The 19,147-nt window shown below is 69.4% G+C and overlaps 3 protein-coding genes across 3 annotated transcripts; 1 reads left to right on the top strand and 2 right to left on the bottom strand.

Annotated features, from left to right (window-relative positions):
• Positions 1-2,932: 2,932 nt before the first annotated feature.
• On the bottom strand, positions 2,933-3,493 carry AURANDRAFT_28494 (hypothetical protein; the record flags this gene model as incomplete). Its single annotated transcript, XM_009039934.1, has 1 exon — positions 2,933-3,493. The coding sequence occupies one exon, from the start codon at positions 3,491-3,493 to the stop codon at positions 2,933-2,935; it is 561 nt and encodes a 186-aa protein (XP_009038182.1).
• Positions 3,494-5,359: 1,866 nt separating this feature from the next.
• On the top strand, positions 5,360-10,795 carry AURANDRAFT_65124 (hypothetical protein; the record flags this gene model as incomplete). The annotated part of the gene is made up of 6 exons (XM_009040111.1): positions 5,360-5,428; positions 5,545-5,636; positions 5,712-7,446; positions 9,304-9,639; positions 9,793-9,921; positions 10,265-10,795. The coding sequence occupies 6 exons, from the start codon at positions 5,360-5,362 to the stop codon at positions 10,793-10,795; spliced, it is 2,892 nt and encodes a 963-aa protein (XP_009038359.1).
• A 3,198-nt stretch (positions 10,796-13,993) lies between these two features.
• AURANDRAFT_71871 (hypothetical protein) lies at positions 13,994-19,142 on the bottom strand (the record flags this gene model as incomplete). The annotated part of the gene is made up of 2 exons (XM_009039933.1): positions 13,994-15,797; positions 15,997-19,142. 2 exons carry the CDS (start codon positions 19,140-19,142, stop codon positions 14,030-14,032), a joined length of 4,914 nt encoding a protein of 1,637 aa, XP_009038181.1.
• Positions 19,143-19,147: the final 5 nt, after the last annotated feature.

Here is a 19,147-nt window from a genome sequence, read left to right as displayed (position 1 = left end):
GACGCGACGCAGGCCGCGCGGTCGGGCCACGCGTCCCGCCGCTTCGCCGTCGAATTCGCGACGGGCGTGCCCGCGACGGCGACGACGGGCTTCGTCCACCAGGGCAGGAGCACGGGCTCCGCGAGGACCAGCGCGGCGAACGTGCCCGGCCGCTTCAGCTCCGCGAGCACGAGCGACGCGCCGCCCAGCGAGTGGCCCACGCCGACGACGGGCCCCGCGGGCGCCGCGTCGTCGAGCACCTCCAGCAGCGCCGCGGGGCACTCGGCGGCCCAGTCGCCCTCGACGGGCCGCAGCCAGACCTACGCACAAGTCTTTTCGACGCGTTTTCGCGGGACGCCGCGCCGCGCGCTCCCGCTTCGATGCGGCGACGGAGCGAAGCCCCGCCGCGACTCGCCCTGCCACGGCAGGTCGCAGCCGACGCCGTGGTAGTCCGCGTCCTCGAGGCGCCGCTGCACGGGGTGCCAGATCTCCTTGGCGAGGCCCGTGCCGTGGGCGAAGAGCACCGTGGGGGAGGTGGGTTGAGCCTTTGCCGTCGACCGGACGGCGTAGGCGACGCCGGACCGCGTGAACCGCGTGTGCATCGCGCTGGCCCAGGCGTGCGCCATTGCGACGCTTTGCAACAGCGCGGCGGCGGCGGTGTGGTCGTCACCGGTGTCGCTTTGCAACGCGCGGCGCGACGACCTCACACAGTCGTCCCATCGTCACAACCGAGCGGCACCTTTGGGGAAACATTCACCCTGTCACTTCACGGTGCCGACGAGGAGCAGCCCGTTCCAGGATCGACATCAAATGGTGGCCTGCTCCGACTGGTAGGTCTGCCTTGGGGAGAACGTCGCATCGAGAGCAGCCCCCAGGATCGATGGGGCTTCTAAGACTGGTGGGCCTGCGGCCGCCGCCCGTCGCGGAGCACCGCCACCACCACGCGTCGCTCTTCGAGCTCGGCCCGCCGGGCGCCGTCGACGGCCGCCCCATCTGCCTCTGGCTCGGCGGCCTCGTCGTGTTCACGACGGCCTTCGAGCTCTTCGAACATAAACTCCACCACGCCGCCGACGAGACGCGCCGGGTCATCGTGGAGAAGGTCAAGGGCGAGCTCACGCTCATGGGCTTCCTCGGCTTCGCGCTGAGCATGGCCGAGCAGCTCGTCGACGTTCCGCACGAGGCGAAGCTCAGCTTCGAATTCGCGCACACGCTCCTCTTCTTCATGGCGCTCACGTCCTTCGGCGTCTGCGTCGGGTTGCTCGCGGGCGCCGACGCCATCGAGCGGCGCGTCCACGAGATGGAGGGGCTGGACCTCGACGCGATCTGCGCGGGGCCGTTCCACGAGGCGACGCAACGGGGCCTGCCGCTGGAGGACTGGCGAAACGTCGCGCGCTTCATCGGCCTCCGGCGGCGGTTCCTGAGCGTCGAGAAGCTGCCGCTGTCCGTCGACTTCGCCGCGTACTTCGCCGACGCGACCTACGAGTACGTCATCGAGCTGCTCGAGGCGCCGCTCCGTTTCAAGGCGACGCTGGTGGCGTTCTGCGCGGCCGCCGCCGCGGCGCCGGTCCTGCCCGCCGTCGCCGGGTCGCTCGCGGCGCGCGACGAGGTCCTCGCCTACGTCGCGGCCGCGTGGGCCGTCCTCGGGGCCCAGGCGGTCGTCGACGCGTCCGGCCGGCGGCGCCTCGCGCGCCTGGAGCGCGTCGCGGGCCTCGCGGGCGACGGCGACCTGCTGCGCGCCGCGCGCCTCGACCGCGACGAGCGGAGCCGCGCGCGCGCGCCTGTGTGGAAATCAAATCTTCAACCCGACTTCAATGTGCGCGTAATCGAACGGTTTGGACCAGACTCTTTCGCTGTGCTTCGAGAACTCGACGAGAGCAATCGATCCGTCCAAAAATCGGCCGAATCGACTTCGATTTGACCGAGATAGAGAGTTCTGAAGTTTGGTGGGGACCCCCCAAACCAGTGGTTGATTTCCACACAGGCGCGCGCGCGACGTCACGCGGCCCGCGCCGCCGCACGACGACCACGCGACGGCGCACCGCGACGGCGGCGACGCCGTCGCGGCGACGCTCGTCGGCTGCCGCGCGCTGCTCTTCTCCCTGTTCCTCCTGCGCTACGCGCGCTACCCGCTGGACGAGCTGCCCGCGGCCTGGACGCGCGCGCGGCTCTCGTTTGCCTGCCTCGCGCCGCTCGTCCTCGCGTGGGCGAGCCTCGTCGACCACGTGTCGCGGGCCGTCCTCGTCTCGGCGATCACGGACCCGAAGCCGGACCTCGTCGACCGGGCCCTCGAGCGGGCGAACGCCGCGGCGCGGGACGTCGCGGAGTACCGGTCCGCGTTCCTCGCCTTCTGGCGCGGCCGGCCGGACCGGTCCGAGGCCGCGCTCGCCGACTTCTTCGAGGACGCGTGCGGCGCGGTCGCGAAGCCGGCGCGCCGGGGCCTCGCGCGGCGGGGGCTCTCGCGCCAGCTCACGGGCCTCGCCGCGAAGCCGACGATGAGCTTCGACAACTTCGAAGTCCTCCTGGCGTCCCTCGAGGAGACGCGCGTCTCGAAGAAGTTCGCGGAGCGGCTCTTCACGGAGATGGCCACGGACGCGGAGCTGGATTTTGACGAGTTTCGGAGTTACTTAGTGGGCAGAGGAAAGTTCAGCGCAGCGTCCTGCGACCGCGACAATTTTCGAGACAAAAAATCGACGCAAAACCGCCACCGACGCACTTGGTAGGTTCAGCGCCATCGGCGCGCACGCGTCGGACCTCTTCGGGACGCCGGCAAGGGCGCCGACGCCGGACACGCCCCTCGCGTCCCACGAGTCGCCGCGCCGCGTCGTCGCGCTCGACTTCCACGAGATCCCCCTGGCCCGCCACGGCTCCGAGAGCCGCATCGGAGACCCCTCGCCGCGAGGGTCCGGGGTGATGGTGCGCGGCTAAGACTCCGCGACTAGGGGAAGCGGCGTCCCTAGCATTTCGAGAGGAGCCAGGCGGCGTCGGCCGCGGCGTCGTCGACGATGGTGAACGCTTTGACCGTGCCGTCGTCGACGAGCATGGAGAAGCGCTCGGACCGCGGGCCGAGGCTCGTGCCGCTGTAGTCCTTGGCGACGCCCCAGGCCGCCGTGACCGCGCCGAGGTCGTCGGCGAGGAACGTCATGGCGGTCTCGTCGACGCCCATGGCCTGCTGCCAGCCGCGCATGGCGTAGGGGCAGGCGACGCTGAAGCAGACGACGTCGACGCCCTTGGCCTCGAAGTCGCCCGCGAGCGCCGCGTAGCCGGGCACGTGCTGCTCCGTGCAGGTTCCCGTGAACGGCGCGGGCACGCCGAAGACCGCGACGCGCTTGCCGGCGAAGAGGTCGCCGAGGGCCACGGCGTGGTCGCTCGCCTGGTTCGACGAGTCGCTGCCCGCCGGGCCGTCGCCATTGAGCCAGGGCCGCGCCCTCTGCAGGCTCAGGCCCGAGGCGGCCGCGGCGTCGCCCGTGGCGATGAAGCGGCGCGCCGCGGGCGCAGCGCGCCGCGCGGCCTGCATCGCGAGGTGCGCAGCCATCGGTGCGACGATGCCTATTGCTGCGAGGCGAGCTTTCGGGCGGCGCGCGAGCGACGGGAGAGCTGGTGATGTGTGCGATCTTTAATGCGAACTCGTTTTGCCACTAGAGGCGTCATCGACTTCAACAAGGGTAAACATAGGCCTCCCAGGCGTCGCGACGACGACCCACCTTCCCTCACCGCGAGCGGTCGTCGCGGCGGCGGTCGTCGCGCGGGCGGCGGTCGTCGCGGCGCGGGCCGTCGCGGCGGTCGGGCTTGCGGCGGTTGTCGAAGCCGTTCCGCGCGTCGTTCGTGAGCATGGGCGGCGAGCCGGCCTCGTCGACGGCGTCGGCCCAGCCCCAGAGGATGATGGAGATTCGCCCCTTGCCCGACCGGTCCGCCTCCTTCTGGTAGTTGACGCCGTGCTTGAAGCGCAGGTTGACGTCGCGGCCGAAGTAGAAGAGCGAGCCGTTCGTCTGCGGGAAGTAGAAGCGCTTCGTCGGGTCGTTCGCGTCGACGAAGGCGAGCTCGCGCGTGTCGCCGAAGGACACGCCCACGGTGACGTTCTGGTTCCGCGCGCGCTGCGGGTTGAAGGCCGCGGAGTCGTGGTGGAAGGGCTTCCAGTCCGACGGGTTGTTGTACCAGTTGAAGCGCGTGCCCCGTGAGTTCGGCCGGAGCTTGAAGTAGTCGCCCATGCGCTGCTCGATGTCGCGGTACGTCGCGGAGCCCGACGGGTCCTTGGAGATGAGGTGCGCGCCCTCGTGCCACGACTGCCACTCGGGCCCGTTGCGCTTGCCCGCCGGCGCCGCGTCCTGGGCCGCGCGCATCTCCTCGACGAGCGTGTAGTAGAGCGCCATGTCGTCCTCGTCGCAGAAGAACTCGGGCACGATGACGACGTCGTCGTGCCGCAGGGGCTTGTCGTACGTCGCGGCCTTCTTGCTCGCGACGATGACGCGCATCGACGGCCGCACGAGGGTCGACGCGGGGTCGAAGGACTCCGTGTTCCGGCCCGTGGCGACGCCGAGGCCCAGGGCCGCGCGCTGCGCCTTGCCGAGCGGGCCCGTCGCGCGCGGGTCGTCGGCCTTGGTTGGAAGCGCGGCGTCCGCGGGCGCGGCGCCCCAGACCGCCGCGGGATCCGCGCGGCGGCGCGCGTCGTCGCGGCGGCTGCGGTCCTGGTCGCCGCGGCGGTCGCCGCCGCCGCGGCGCTGGTCCTGGTCGCCGCGGCGGTGGTCCTTGCCGTCGCGGCGCTGGTCCTTGCCATCGCGGCGGTCCCGGTCGCCGTCGCGGCGGCGCTCGCGCGACCGCGACCGGTCGTCGCCGCGGCGCTCGCCGCGGTCGTCGTCGCGGCGCTTGTCGTCGCGGCGTTGGCCGTCGCGCTTGTCGTCGCGGCGCCGGCCGTCGTCGCGGCGCTGGCCGTCGTCGCGCTTGCCGCCGCCATCCTGGCGCTGGCGGTCCTTGGTGCCGCCGTCCGGGCGCGTTTCGTTGCGCTGCATATTTATCTTGCCATGGTCCTTCTCCCTATTGTATCGGCCGGATGACAAGGCGCCGTCCATTCTTCTCGGAGGCTGGCTGCGATTCAAACAGAGCAGCTATCTCGCCTCTCGACGATTCGAGAGCGATCTGGGATCCTGGTAGAGCGCTCTGCAACATGCAGTACACAACACCATCCTACACAGAAGGCTGCCGCTCGATCTCCCAGCCACACAAGGCAGCCCCGCAGAACCCATAACTGGGAGTCGCGGAGAGCGGCGCGGGCGTCCCCACCCGCGCGTCGTCGTGGTCGTAGCCGCCGCCGGTCGCGGAGCCTCGCCGGGTTCCGGAAAGGCGTCGCGAAACATGACGGACGTCGGGGGCGGATGGATGGAACACGATGATCCTTCCTCAGGCGAGTCCCCCCGCCGCCGCCGCCCCCCCCCCGACGCGCGACCGCAGGCCGCAAGTACTACGCGAACGCCGCGTCGGGCGAGACGCGCTGGGAGTGGCCCTCGGAGCTCGCGCGGCGCCCGCGCCCGGACGCGCGCGCGCGCGCCGCGGCCGCGTCACCGCCGACCGCAGGGCCCGTCGCCGGGCGGCGCCTCGGACTGGGACGAGCGCACGGACCCGAGCTCGGGGAAGATCTACTACTACAACAAGACGACGCAGGAGACGTCGTGGACGCCGCCGCGCGTCCCGCCGCGTCCTCGCCGGAACGCTCGAGAAACGAGACGCGGCGCACCGCGTAGGCCCGGCTACAAGGGCGCGGAGAGCACGCCCGAGGCCGCCGCCGCGGCGGCGACGGACCCGGCCAAGTGGCTCAGCAAGGTCGACGAGGCGTCGAAGCGCGAGTACTACTACAACACCGTGACGAAGGAGACGACGTGGACGAAGCCCGAGTGCCTCGGGTCCGCGCCCGCGAAGGAGGCGGAGCCCGTCATGACGGCCAAGTCCGCGCCGGCGGCGCCGCCCGCCGCCGCGCCCGGCGCCGGCGAGCAGAGCGTCGAGGAGCTGACGGAGCTCTACGCGGGCATGGAGTTCAAGACGTTCGCCGAGGAGAACTTCCAGCTCTGCCGCAAGGGCATGTTCAAGACGAAGACGGATTTGGACAAGGTGACGCGCTGGAAGAACGAGCTCATGAAGCTCGCGCTGCTCAACTTCAAGGACGGCGAGCTCCAGGCCGAGGCGCTCCAGACGAACCGGAACGTGCTCGGCTTCATGGGCGACCGCAAGAGCGGCAAGGACACGATCGACCACTGCACGAAGATCATGCACAACATGCTCCAGTCGCCGGAGGAGCTGCGGAACGAGGCCTACTGCCAGATCATGAAGCAGACGACGGAGAACCCGTCGGGCGAGTCGACGGTGCTCGGCTGGAAGCTGTTGGCGGTCTGCCTCGCGACGTTCCCGCCTTCGGACGCGCTCGCGCCCTACCTGGGCCACTTCTGCGCGACGAACGTGGCGTCGACGCAGGAGGACGGCGACGTCAAGGTGGCGGACGTCGCCGCGTTCTGCCTGAAGAAGGTGCCGCAGATCTGCAAGCTCGGCGCGCGGCGCGAGCTGCCGACGCCCGTGGAGATCGAGTCGACGATGCGCATGGACAAGGCCTGGGTGCGCGTCTTCTTCCTCGACGCCAAGTACGTCACCCTCAAGGTCGACGCGTGGACGACGGCGGCGCAATTCGCGGCGCAGATCGCGGGCCTCCTGGGCGTCGCCGACGGCGCGCCCTTCTCCGTCTTCGAGGTGTCGACCGAGGACGAGGAGCGCGTGTTGGACGCCGACGAGCGCGTCCTGGATCTGGTCGCGTACTGGGACCGCCTCGAGCGCGAGGCGCGCGAGAAGAAGGGCAAGAAGTCGGAGGTCGAGGAGTTCCACTTCGCCTACAAGGTGCGCCACTTCTTCGACGTCAAGGACGGCGACGACGCCGCGGTGGAGCTCATCTACGTCCAGGCGAAGCACGACGTCGTCGACGCGCGCTACCCCTGCGAGGCCCAGGACGCGATCACGCTCGCCGCGCTCCAGGTCCAGGAGGAGTTCGGCGACATCCCGACGGACGGCGACTGCTGCTACCTCAAGGGCAACCTGGGCAAGTACCTCAGCGCCAAGGAGCTCGAGCGGTCCGACGACGGCGAGCTCGAGGACCAGCTGCTGAAACTCTACGCGAAGCTGTCGGGCTACAGCGCCAAGGAGGCGCGGCTCTCGTACCTCGACTACGTCAAGAGCTGGAAGATCTACGGCAGCTCCTACTACTTCGCCGAGCCCAAGCAGAACCGCGACTTCCCGTCCGAGGTCGTCCTCGCGATCAACGCCAAGGGCATCCTCGTCGTGGACCCGGACACGAAGGAGTTCCTCCAGGAGTACCCCTACTCGCAGGTCGTCACCTGGGGCCACTCGACGAACTCCTTCGTCGTCGTCACCGGCGACGCCGTCAAGCAGACCAAGGTCTACTTCAAGACGGAGCAGGGCAAGGAGATGAACGTCATGGTCCGCGCCTACGTCGAGGCCCTCATGGCCTAGGATGCCGAGGCGCCGCGAGACCCCCGCGGACGCGCGCGCGCGCGCGGCCTCGAGACACACAACAGGCGCTAGTACTTGGAGTGGCCGTCGGAGTGGAGCGCGAACTCGCGGTACGCGGACATGTCCGTGTCGAGGAGCGGGAGCTCGAGGTCGCCGATGGCCTCGGCGATCTTGTTCTCGACGCGCGTGGCCTCCGTGCCGTCGTCGATGAGGTCCAGCACCATCTGGAGGTCCCGGCGGACGTCGCCGACCTCCGCGTGGCGCGTCTGCGCGATCTTGAGGAGCTTGTAGAAGCCCATGGCCCGCATCTTCGCGCGGAGCGCCTCGCTCTCCATCGCGAGCTCCCGCAGCACCCACGCGAGCATCATGACGATCGCGTTGAAGCGGTTCCAGCGCATGAGCGTCTGCGCGAGCGCCTCGACGAGGCCCCCGTGGTCCACGAGGAGCGGCAGCGCGACGGGCCGCGCCTCGCCGCGCAGCAGCGCGAGGATGACACAGAGCGCCCACCAGTGGATGCGCGTGTAGTCGTGGATGTCCGGGTGGCCGTCGCGCTCCGTCGTGCGGTGCGCGCGCGCGACGCGGCGCACCTGGGGCACGGTGAGCGTCTTCGGGTGGTAGACCGTCGCCTTGGTCGGGAGGGCCATCTCGTGGCCGTACTCGGCGGGCCGCGGCGCCTTGCACGCGACCGCGGACGCCGCGCGGAGCCTCTCGTCGGCCTTGTGCGTCGCTTTGCTCAGCGCGCCGCAGCGCACGTGGATGACCTCCATGGCCAACAGCGCGCCGCCGGCCTTGAGCGGGAGCAGGCTCAGCTTGTGCTTGAGCTCGCGCGCGTCGTCCTTGAGGTTCGCGAGGTTCGCGAAGAAGCAGAGCGCGTACTGCAAGCTCGGCAGGTCGTCGCGGAGCACGCCCCGCTTCTCCGGGTCGAGGTAGCGCAGGAGCCGCTCGTGGCCCTTGGCCGTCACGACGGGCCGCGCCGTCGACAGCTTCATGGCCTGGACCGCGATCCAGCGCGCGGACTTGCGGTAGAGCGCGCGGCAGTCCTCGCGGGTCATGGGCTCGGACGACTTGCGGTAGAAGTGGTCCGCCTCGATCTCGTCGAGGGCCTGGAAGTAGACGCCCGGGTAGCGGTCGACGTCGTTGCAGACGTCGAAGCGGCCGCGCTTCGTCGCCCGGTAGTCGTCGAGGAACTTGACGGCCGCGAGCGCGACGCGCGTCGCCTCGGCGCGGTCCGCCTCGCGCGTCGCGCGCGCCAACACCTCCGCGCGCGTCCGCGCCTTGGCCTTGGGCTTGGGCGCCGTCTTCTCCTCGAAGGCCTGGCGGGCGTCGGCCATGGCGTCCGAGCTCAGCTCCCAGCCGCGCTCCCTGGCCTCGTCCATGGTCCGGAGGAGGTGGCGCTGCGCGTCCGTGACCGTCTGGCAGAGGACCTGGAACTCGTTCGCGAACGACGGGCCGCCGTACGACGACTTCTTGAGGCGAGGCCGCGCGTTGAGCTCGTCGAGGCCGCAGCCGTGGCCCCAGACGATGGTGCTGAGCAGCGCGTCGCCCTGCGACGGCTCGACGACGTAGCGCTCCCGCGGGAGCAGCGACGCGATGCGCAGGCACGCGTTGCCGTCCTTCTCGAGCTTGATCTGCACGGCCCGGGAGATGCCGAGGCCGACCTCGACCTTGAGCATGAACTCGCCCCAGGACGCCTGGGGCTCCTTGCGGTAGTAGGTCTGCGCGATCTCGATCGCGGTCTCGGGCGCGCCGTCGCGGTAGACGACGACGGTGATGGCGTCCTTGGCCATCTCGTCGAGGAACGGGTCCCGCTCCTTCTTCTTGAAGGCCGGCATGGCCAGCGGCGGCAGGGCCTTGGTGCTCATGGCGTGGAAGTCGACGACGGACATCTTCCGGCCCTCGTACGCGACGATGGGCGTGTACATCTCCGTGACGCCGTCGGGCTGCGGCTTCCTGGCCTGCGTGGCCCGCCGCGGCCGGCCGCCGAGCGTCGTCGTGCGCGCCGTCGCGCGCCGCTGGCGCACGTCCGCGGCGCCGCGGGCCTTGCGCTCCGCGGCGGACTCGGCCATGGACGCGCGGCGCCGGTTCGAGGGCAGCGGCGGCGGCTTCGACGCGTCGCGCGGGGACGCGAGCTGCAGCGAGTCGCTCGAGACCCACTGCTCCGTGACGGCGAGCATGCCCAGCTCCGCGTGCGCGTTCGCGAGGTCCGCGGCCGCGCCGAGCGCGCCGAACGCGGCCAGGTTCATGCCGCCGCCGGACGACGAGGACGCGTAGGACTCGACGTCGTTCTTGGCGCTCGAGGCGCGCTGCGCGTAGATGGGCGGGCTGAGGACACGCTGGCCCACGGGCGTCTTCGGGCGCACGGGCGTCTTCGGCCGGTCGCCGACGGGCGTCTTGGGCCGCTGGATGATGGCGCGGAAGGCGCCGCCGGGCGACCCGCCGATGGTGACGCGCTCGGGCGCCGGCGCATCCGGCGGCGGCGACTCGGCCACGCGGCGCGTCGCCCGAGGGCGGGTGAGCGCCACATTTTCGGGTAGGGCTGCCCCGTCCATCACTTTTCGGGCCGGGCTGCCGCGCCCATCACTTTTCGGGCCGAGTTTGGCCCCCCCATCAGCAGCGTTGGCGCACGGCAAGTTCACGGCATTATCATCGAGGTGCAGCCCGCGTGGCGACGCCTGCGACGATGCTGCGCCTGGGGATCCTCGCGGCCCTCGTCGCCGGGCTGCCCGGGTGCCGCGCCTTCGTCGGCAACGCGCGCGACGACATCGTGAAGACCTTCATGGAGAAGGTGAACGTGTCCGCGCCCGGCGTCGTGCGCGACGAGAACCAGCTCTCGAAGCAGGGCGACGAGTTCCAGCCCGAGTGGCTCGCGGCCAACGGCAACGTGTCGGCCTTCGGGAAGCTGCGCACGCTGAAAACCATACTGCGAAACCTGCCCGAGGACGGCACGCCCCTGCTCTGCGGCTTCCTCGAGACGTTTAAGACGCCGACGAAGCTCGTCACGCTCGAGGAGCTCGCCAAGGAGAAGACCGTCGCCGTCGCCGCGACGCTGTCCATGGCCGCCGCGCGCTACTACAAGGTGACCATCCCGAACTACGCGCTCTTCAGCAACCACAGCGGCGCGCTCGAGACGGCCGTCTACCCGGGGGACCTCGACGACGCGGGCGACCTCGAGGACTGGGTCGAGCGCGAGAAGGGCAAACTCCGGGCGAGGCCCCGGGCCGCGGCGCCGGCCTGCGCGCCGGGCGACGCGGGCTGCGCGCCCGTCGCCGCGACGGACGCGGCCGCGGCGCACTCCGCGTCGACGGGGGAACTTTGAGCGCGCGACCCCCGGGGGCTAAAGTACGTACTTCGGTTTCAACTCCAAGAAACCTTGCGGCCGCGGCAGTGGGCGTCGAGACCCCGCGGCTCTTGCTTGACCCCCTTGGCATATCCCGCCGGCCGGATGTGTCAAACGCCGCTTCTTTAAAGCCGACCGAGACGATCACTGCCAGCGAGGCGTGGGCGGCGCCTCTGAGGTCCCCCGCAAGGCGTGAGCGGCGGAGTTGAGGTCCCTTTTGAAGGGCAAGCGGCGGTGTTGAGGTCCCTGTTGGTGGTTCAAGTTTGTAATAGTGAAGCCAGTCGATCTTGGATTTTTGAACGCTTGGATTGAATTGTGTGGCGACGTCGCGTATTATTTGACACCTGCTCGCGCACACGTGCCCATCGCCGCCGCTGCCCAACCACATCCGACGCGATCCGCATCGTAGACCCCGCGCGTCCCACCAGCGTCCCACAAATTCCCACCCGAAAGCCGCCCAGCACCAGCCACCAAAGCTCTCAAATGCCCGTGCGGGCGACGTTTGCTCCAGCCGCGGCGCGACGGACGGCGGCGTGGCGCTGGTGGGCCGCCGCGCCACCGGACCCACCGCGGCTCCACGCGGATCCACTGGATGTGCCACCGCGCCGCCCCGACGACCGCCGACAAACGGACGCGCCGGCGACGGCTCGGCTCCGGACGTCGCTCGGAGCCGCGGAGGAGCGCACGGCGCCCCCAGGCCTTCCGCGACGCAGCGCTGCCCGGTCGAGCACCGCCTTCAAACGCGACGACGGCCCCAGCTCGCGCGGCGGCTTGGGGCGGCCGCGTTTGACGCGGCGGTCGGACGCGGTCCGAGCGCGGCGGGGAGCTCCCGGCGGGAGCCGCGGAGATCCGCCGGAGCTGCGGCTCTTCTCCGGGACTGGAGCTGCCCCCTCCCGAATCCTCGCGCGTCACCCTCGCGCGTCGCAGGTCCCGCCGCCTCGCTCGCGACCATGCCGGCCCGCCTCGTCGCCCTCGCGCTCCCGCTCGCCTTCCTGTTCGGCGGCGCGCACGGCTTCGGCTACATCCAGACGGTCGAAGTCACGGAGACGGTCGAAGGGGTTTCTTCGCTCGCTACGCATACCTTCAGCCGCACGTGCGCAGCCGACTGCCCGCAGTGCACCGCGACCGCCATCACTTATCGGCGGGGGCAGGACCTGAGCGCCTCAGAAGAGTGCGTGTGCATCGAAGGCGATCTCCGACCAAGGCATTACGACTACGAGAACGACTACGAGAACGACTACAGTGCTCCAGCAGAGTCGTGGACGCTGACCGCGTACGACGACTGCGCGTTCATCACGACCATAGGCCGTAAGGTGAGCCACCGCGCGGCCGGGCCATCGCGGACGCTCGCCCCCCCCTCCTCAGGTCGCGCTGTACGCCGGCGAAGGGAACGACGTCGTGGACGTGATCAGTGCGGAACACAAAAGCACGATCGACGGAGGGAGCGGCGACGACGAGCTCGCGGTCAAACACGCTGCTAATAATGAGATCATCGGCGGCGACGGCAACGACGAAATCTACGCATTAGAGTTGGACTACCACAAAGGATTCTTAGACGGCGGAGCCGGCGACGACGTGATCGAGATCGGGCGGTCCGGCTTTAAGGTCACGGGCGATGCCGGCGCCGATACCATCTCCATGACGGTGCTTGACCAAATCGGCGATGTCCAGCGTCCCGTGGCCGTGACGATTTCCGAGAGATTTTGGGTGGGAAAACAATGAGAAGTCGTCACCGTCATGCTTGGTAGGCCAATTGGCCGGTGGCGATGGCGACGACACGATCTACGTGGGCATTTCCGGGGATTACGCGTCGATCGACGGGGGCAACGGTGCCGGCCCGCGCCGAGAGAGGCCCTCTGCCTCCATGCCTACCCTTGCACTCCGTAGGCGACGACACAATTACCGTGGGAAATTTGAAGAATTACATGTCGGGCGGGGCCGGGGACGATGTGATCACGGTGACAATGGGGTCTGGAAGCATTTTCGGTGACAGGCAGGCGATCGGAGACTACGTGTGGCAACACTGCAAACACTGCGACTTGGGGAGTATTATTGGGGAGTATTCGTACAGCTACACCGAAGACCAAGACTACACGCCGAGCGAGGGACACGATACGATCAACGTGAAGCTCTGCGACTACTGTTTTGTTACAAGCGAGGGGGGCGACGACGTCGTCTCCATCGGAAGTTTGAGGAGGGGCGATATCCGTCTCGGAGAGGGCGACGACACGCTTGCGATCGACGTCATGGCCGACTACGGCGGCGGTAACATCTACGGAGATGATGGAAACGACAACATACACATCGTGGAAACGCAGTACAGCGCAAAAGGGGGCACCGATACCATCTATGGGGGCGCGGGCGACGATACGATCGCCGTCGATTACGCGGGCGGCCCGAACGCCTGCGTCTACGGCGGTGCTGGCGACGATGTCCTCTCCATGGGCGGCGACACACCGGTGCGCATCGACGGGGGAGGAGGCGACGACACGTGCACGTTCCAGGGGAGCGCGCTCACGGACGCCAAATGCAAATTCGCAGATGGCGGCGCATATTCGTACAGCTACTGCACACCCAACTGCGACTATGTGGCCCCAGTCTACTTTTACTGTCCCCAATACGCTTACGAGGGCGGGGGTGCTTACTGCAACTGCCGTAGCGACTGCGAAACCGAACTTTGCGACTGCGACGAGGCTTGGGAAGCGGATTGCTGCGGCGGTTGGGACGGCTCATAAGCGAGACACTACCCCTTTCCCGCTACCTGCTCGCCGGCCTCAAGTACGCCAATGGCAGGAACGCCGCCATGCACACCCTCTCCCGCCGAATCGACGAGGGCGCGCGCCGCCTCGCGGACCGCGCCGCCCTCGCCTCCCTCACGACCAACCTAGCGGCGTTTGACAATCCCGCCGGCGGGATATGTTAGGACGCAAGCCCCCCAATAACCCCACCTTAGAGCGTCGCGAGCCGCCGGTAGCCGCGGCTCCGGTCGTCGCGGCCGACGCCGCGCCGCGCGCGCGGCGCGCCCGCGGCGGCGGCCGCCGAAGGCCCGCGGCCGCGGGGGCCGGCCACGACCTCAACGCGCGGACGACGAGCGGCGGCGGGCCGGCCGCGGCGTCCGCGGCCGCCGCGGCCGTCGTCGGCGCGGCGCTCGTCGGCGGGCTCCGCGGGGCGAAAGAGCCGGGCGGTATCGTTACGTTGCCCCGCCGCCGGTCGCTACGATTGGGGCGGGAGGAAGGTGCCGATCTGGAGGTCGCTGCGGGCCATGAAGACCGCGTCGCCCCGCCGGTCGCAGAAGCCGCGGTGGAGGAACTGGGGCACGGCGACGCTGAGGAGGTTCTGGAGGTCGCTGAGCTTCGTGGGCTTGGGCAGGACGCCGTTGGAGCCGCTCTCGGTGTACTTCGTGCGGTCGCTCTCGAGGACGTTGCCCGTGAGGTTGAAGATGATCGCCGCGGGCCGCGCGGCCGCGGCCTCGGCCTCGCGGATCCTCGAGATGGCCTCGTGGCCCGGGAGGATGCCGTCGCCGTCGCGGGGCGACTGGTAGTCGATCTCCGCGTCGAAGAAGGCCAGCCGCTTCTGCGCGTTCTCGATGCGGTCCGGCCCGAAGCCGAGCGGCGCGGGCAACCCGTCCGCGCCGCGCGCGACGGCGTTGAGCTCGCCCTTGGCCTCGCGGTCGCACCGCTCCTTGGCGACGGCGCGGCAGTAGGGCTCGCTCAGCTGCTCGTCCATGGTGATGACGTGGTAGGTGCACGCGGCCGCCTGGCGGATCGCCTGCTCGCCGCTGAGGCACGTGTGCAACTCGACGCGCAGGTCCGCGTTGTCCTGGCAGAGCCGCTGGAAGAGCGTCGCGACCATCTGGCGCATCGTGCGCTGGTCGTCGACGACGAGCACGCGCATGCGGCCCCGCAGCTCCAGCCGGAAGCCGCCGAGCGACGGCGACGGCGCCGCGAGCCGCGCCTTGAGCGGCTCGGGCGCGCGCTTCATGCGCGCGACCAGCCACAACAGCGTGCCCGGCCCGCCCTCGGGCGCCATCTTCGCCCGGACCTCCGCCGACACGGGCGACTCGAGCTGGATGCCCCGCCGCTGCTTGCGCCACCACTTCTTCTCGCCCGACGCCGGCGGCTCCCCGGGGCTGCCGCCGCCGCCGCCGCCGCCGCCGACGACCGACGTCCGGAACCCCTCGGGCTGGTGCGGCTCCGCGGAGCAGAGCACGTTCGCGATGAGGTCCGCGAGGCGCAGCCCGATGCCCGTCGACCGCGACGCGTCCCGTAGATCCTCGTGGGGCACCGCGTCGCCCGTCGTGAACGCCAAAAGCACGCGCTGCTGCTGCGCCGTCGCGATGCCCGGCCCCGTGTCCGCGACGGCGAGCACGAGGTCCACGTACTCGTCCGAGTCGCTGGCCGCGGGCTTGGAGATGGACGATCCTTCCGCGGGCGCGCTCAGCACGTGGCAGTGGACCATGACCTTGCCTGCGGACGTGAACTTGGCCGCGTTGCTCAACAAGTTCGTGAGGAACTGGAGGAGCAGCACGCTGTCCGTGAGGACCACGAGCGACCCCTGGGGCGGCGCGTCCACCACCAGCTCGACGCCGGGCCTTAATCGCGGGCCCTGGAGCTTGGCCGCGCGGCTGCAGAGGTCGCCGAGGTCGACGACGTCCTCCTTGGGCGTGTACATGCCGTTCTCGATTTTGGCGACGTCGAGCATGTCGTTGAGCGTGTTGACGGCGTGCTGGCAGACGAGGCGCTGGTGCTCCGTGAGCTGGCGCACCTGCTTCGGGAGCCGCTCCTTGAGCGCCGCGGCCTTGCTCTTGGCCGCGGCGACGTCGTCGCCGCCGGCGACGGTGCCCTCCTCGAGCGCGAGCTCGACGGCCTCGGACACGCGGTCCGCGAGCGCGAGCACGGCGCCGACGACGTTGCGGATCTCGTGGTAGACGTGGGCGCTGATCGTCGCCTGCGCGGCCTGCGCGGCCTCGGCCTCGCGCTGCCTGTGTGGAATTCGACCGCTGGTTTGGGGGGTCCCCACCAAACTTCAGAACTCTCTATCTCGGTCAAATCGAAGTCGAATCGGCTGATTTTTGGACGGATCGATTGCTCTCGTCGAGTTCTCGAAGCACAGCAGAAAGCCTCGCGTCGAAACGGTCGCATACGCGCACATTGAAGTCGGGTTGAAGATTTGATTTCCACACAGCTCTTTGCCGGAGCACCGCGTCCTGCTTCGCGCGCGCCTCGGAGATGTCCTGGCCGATGCCCACGACGCCGACGACGCCGCCCATGGCGTCGCGCCGCGTCGTCGCGTTGAGGAGGATGTTGATGAGGCGCGTGCCGTCCTTGTTCATGAGCGGGAACTCGAAGTTGGCCGTCTCGACGCCGCGCATCGCCTTCTCGAGGACGTCCTGCACGGACGTGCGGTACTCGACGGTGATGAAGGTCGACACGAGGTGGTTGCCCATGACCTCCTCGCCGGCGAAGCCCGTGAGGTTGGACGCGCACTGGTTCCAGACGTTGACGTGGCCGTTGACGTCGACGCCGAAGATCGGCGCGTTCGCCGTGTCGATGAGCCGCGCGTACTCGCGCTCCTGGGCGATGCGCGCCGTGATGTCCTGGCCGATGCCGACGACGCCGACGACGGCGCCCATGGCGTCCCGCCGCGTCGTCGCGTTGAGCAGGATCTCCACGCGCGCGCCGCGCTTCGTGATCATCGGGAACTCGAAGTTCGCCGTCTCCGTGCCGTTGAGCGCGCTGTCGAAGACGTTCTGCACGCTCGCCCGGTACTCCTCGCGGATGAACTCGCGCACGAGGTGGTTGCCCATGACCTCGTCGCCGTCGAACTCCGTCAGGTTCGACGCGCACTGGTTCCAGACGTTCACGTGGCCGTTGACGTCGATGCCGAAGATGGGCGCGTTCGCCGTGTCGATGAGGCGCGCGTACTCCTGCTCCTGGGCGATGCGCGCCGTGATGTCCTGGCCGATGCCGACGACGCCGACGATGAAGTCGTGCTCGTCGCGGCGCGTCGTCGCGTTGAGCAGGATCTCGACGCGCGTGCCCTGCTTCGTGATGAGCGGGAACTCGAAGTTCGCCGTCTCCGTGCCCCGGAGCGCCGTCTCGAAGACGTCCTGGACGCTCTGCTTGTACTCGGGCGTAATGAAGTCGTTGACGAGGTGGCGGCCCATGACGTCCGAGCCGCGGAAGCCCGTGAGGTTCGACGCGCACCGGTTCCAGACGTTCACGTTGCCGTTGGCGTCGACGCCGAAGATGGGCGCGTTCGCCGTGTCGATGAGGCGCGCGTACTCCTGCTCCTGGGCGATGCGCGCCGTGATGTCCTGGCCGATGCCGACGACGCCGATGACCGCGCCCTGCTCGTCGCGGCGCGTCGTCGCGTTGAGGAGGATCTGGACGCGCGTGCCCTGCTTCGTCTGCAGGGGGAAGCCGAAATTCGCCGTCTCGACGCCGTCGAGGGCCTTCATGAAGACCTCCTGGACCGACTCCTTGTAGTCCGCGGTGATGAACTCGTTGACGAGGTGCTTGCCCATGACGTCGCGGCCCGCGAAGCTCGTGAGGTGCGACGCGCACTGGTTCCAGACGTTCACGTGGCCGTTGACGTCGATGCCGAAGATGGGCGCGTTCGCCGTGTCGATCAAGCGCGCGTACTCCTGCTCCTGGGCGATGCGCGCCGTGATGTCCTGGCCGATGCCGACGACGCCGATCTGGCGGCCCTTCTCGTCGCGGCGCGTCGTCGCGTTGAGGAGGACCTCGATGCGCGTGCCCTGCTTCGTGATGAGCGGGAACTCGAAGTTCGCCGTCTCGACGCCCTCGAGGGCCGAGTCGAAGACGTTCTGGACCGGGGCCTTGTACTCGGGCGTGATGAACTCGTTGACGAGGTGCTTGCCCATGACGTCCTGGCCGTCGTAGCCCGTGAGGCGCTGCGCGCAGCTGTTCCAGACGTTGACGTTGCCGTTGGCGTCGATGCCGAAGATGGGCGCGTTCGCCGTGTCGATGAGGCGCGCGTACTCCTGCTCCTGGGCGATGCGCGCCGTGATGTCCTGGCCGATGCCGACGACGCCGAGGACCGCGCCGTGCTCGTCGCGGCGCGTCGTCGCGTTGAGGAGGATCTGGACGCGGGCGCCGAGCTTCGTGTGGAGCGGGAACTCGAAGTTGGCCGTCTCGTCGCCCTCGAGCGCCTTCTTCATGACGTCCTGCACGGACGCCTTGTAGTCGTCGGTGATGAACTCGTTGACGAGGTGCTTGCCCATGACGTCCTCGCCCGTGTAGCCCGTCATGCGGATGGCGCACTGGTTCCAGACGTTGACCTTGCCGTTGACGTCGACGCCGAAGATGGGCGCGTTCGCCGTGTCGATCAAGCGCGCGTACTCGCGCTCCTGGTTGATGCGCGCGGTGATGTCCTGGCCGATGCCGACGACGCCGATGACGGCGCCGCGCTCGTCGCGGCGGGGCGTCGCGTTGAGGAGCACCTCGACGCGGGCGCCGGCCTTGGTGACGAGGGGGAACTCGAAGTTGGCCGTCTCGACGCCGCCGAGCGCGTTGTCAAAGACGGCCTGCACGAGCGCGCGGTACTCCTTGGTGATGAAGTTCTGGACGAGGTTGTTGCCCATGACGTCCTCGGGGCCGTAGCCCATGAGCCGCGACGCGCAGCTGTTCCAGACGTTGACGTTGCCGTCCGCGTCGATGCCGAAGATGGGCGCGTTCGCCGTGTCGATGAGGCGCGCGTACTCCTGCTCCTGGGCGATGCGCGCCGTGATGTCCTGGCCGATGCCGACGACGCCGAGGACCGCGCCGTGCTCGTCGCGGCGCGTCGTCGCGTTGAGGAGGATCTGGACGCGGGCGCCGAGCTTCGTGTGGAGCGGGAACTCGAAGTTGGCCGTCTCGTCGCCCTCGAGCGCCTTCTTCATGACGTCCTGCACGGACGACTTGTAGTCGTCGGTGATGAACTCGTTGACGAGGTGCTTGCCCATGACGTCCTCGCCCGTGTAGCCCGTCATGCGGATGGCGCACTGGTTCCAGACGTTGACCTTGCCGTTGACGTCGACGCCGAAGATGGGCGCGTTCGCCGTGTCGATCAAGCGCGCGTACTCGCGCTCCTGGTTGATGCGCGCGGTGATGTCCTGGCCGATGCCGACGACGCCGATGACGGCGCCGCGCTCGTCGCGGCGGGGCGTCGCGTTGAGGAGCACCTCGACGCGGGCGCCGGCCTTGGTGACGAGGGGGAACTCGAAGTTGGCCGTCTCGACGCCGCCGAGCGCGTTGTCAAAGACGGCCTGCACGAGCGCGCGGTACTCCTTGGTGATGAAGTTCTGGACGAGGTTGTTGCCCATGACGT

This window comes from Aureococcus anophagefferens (assembly GCF_000186865.1).
Source record: "Aureococcus anophagefferens unplaced genomic scaffold AURANscaffold_13, whole genome shotgun sequence".
NCBI classification, from domain to species: Eukaryota; class Pelagophyceae; order Pelagomonadales; family Pelagomonadaceae; genus Aureococcus; species Aureococcus anophagefferens.
The sequence above is the reverse complement of the archived record's forward strand: the minus strand, read 5'-3'. Positions and strand labels throughout refer to the sequence as shown.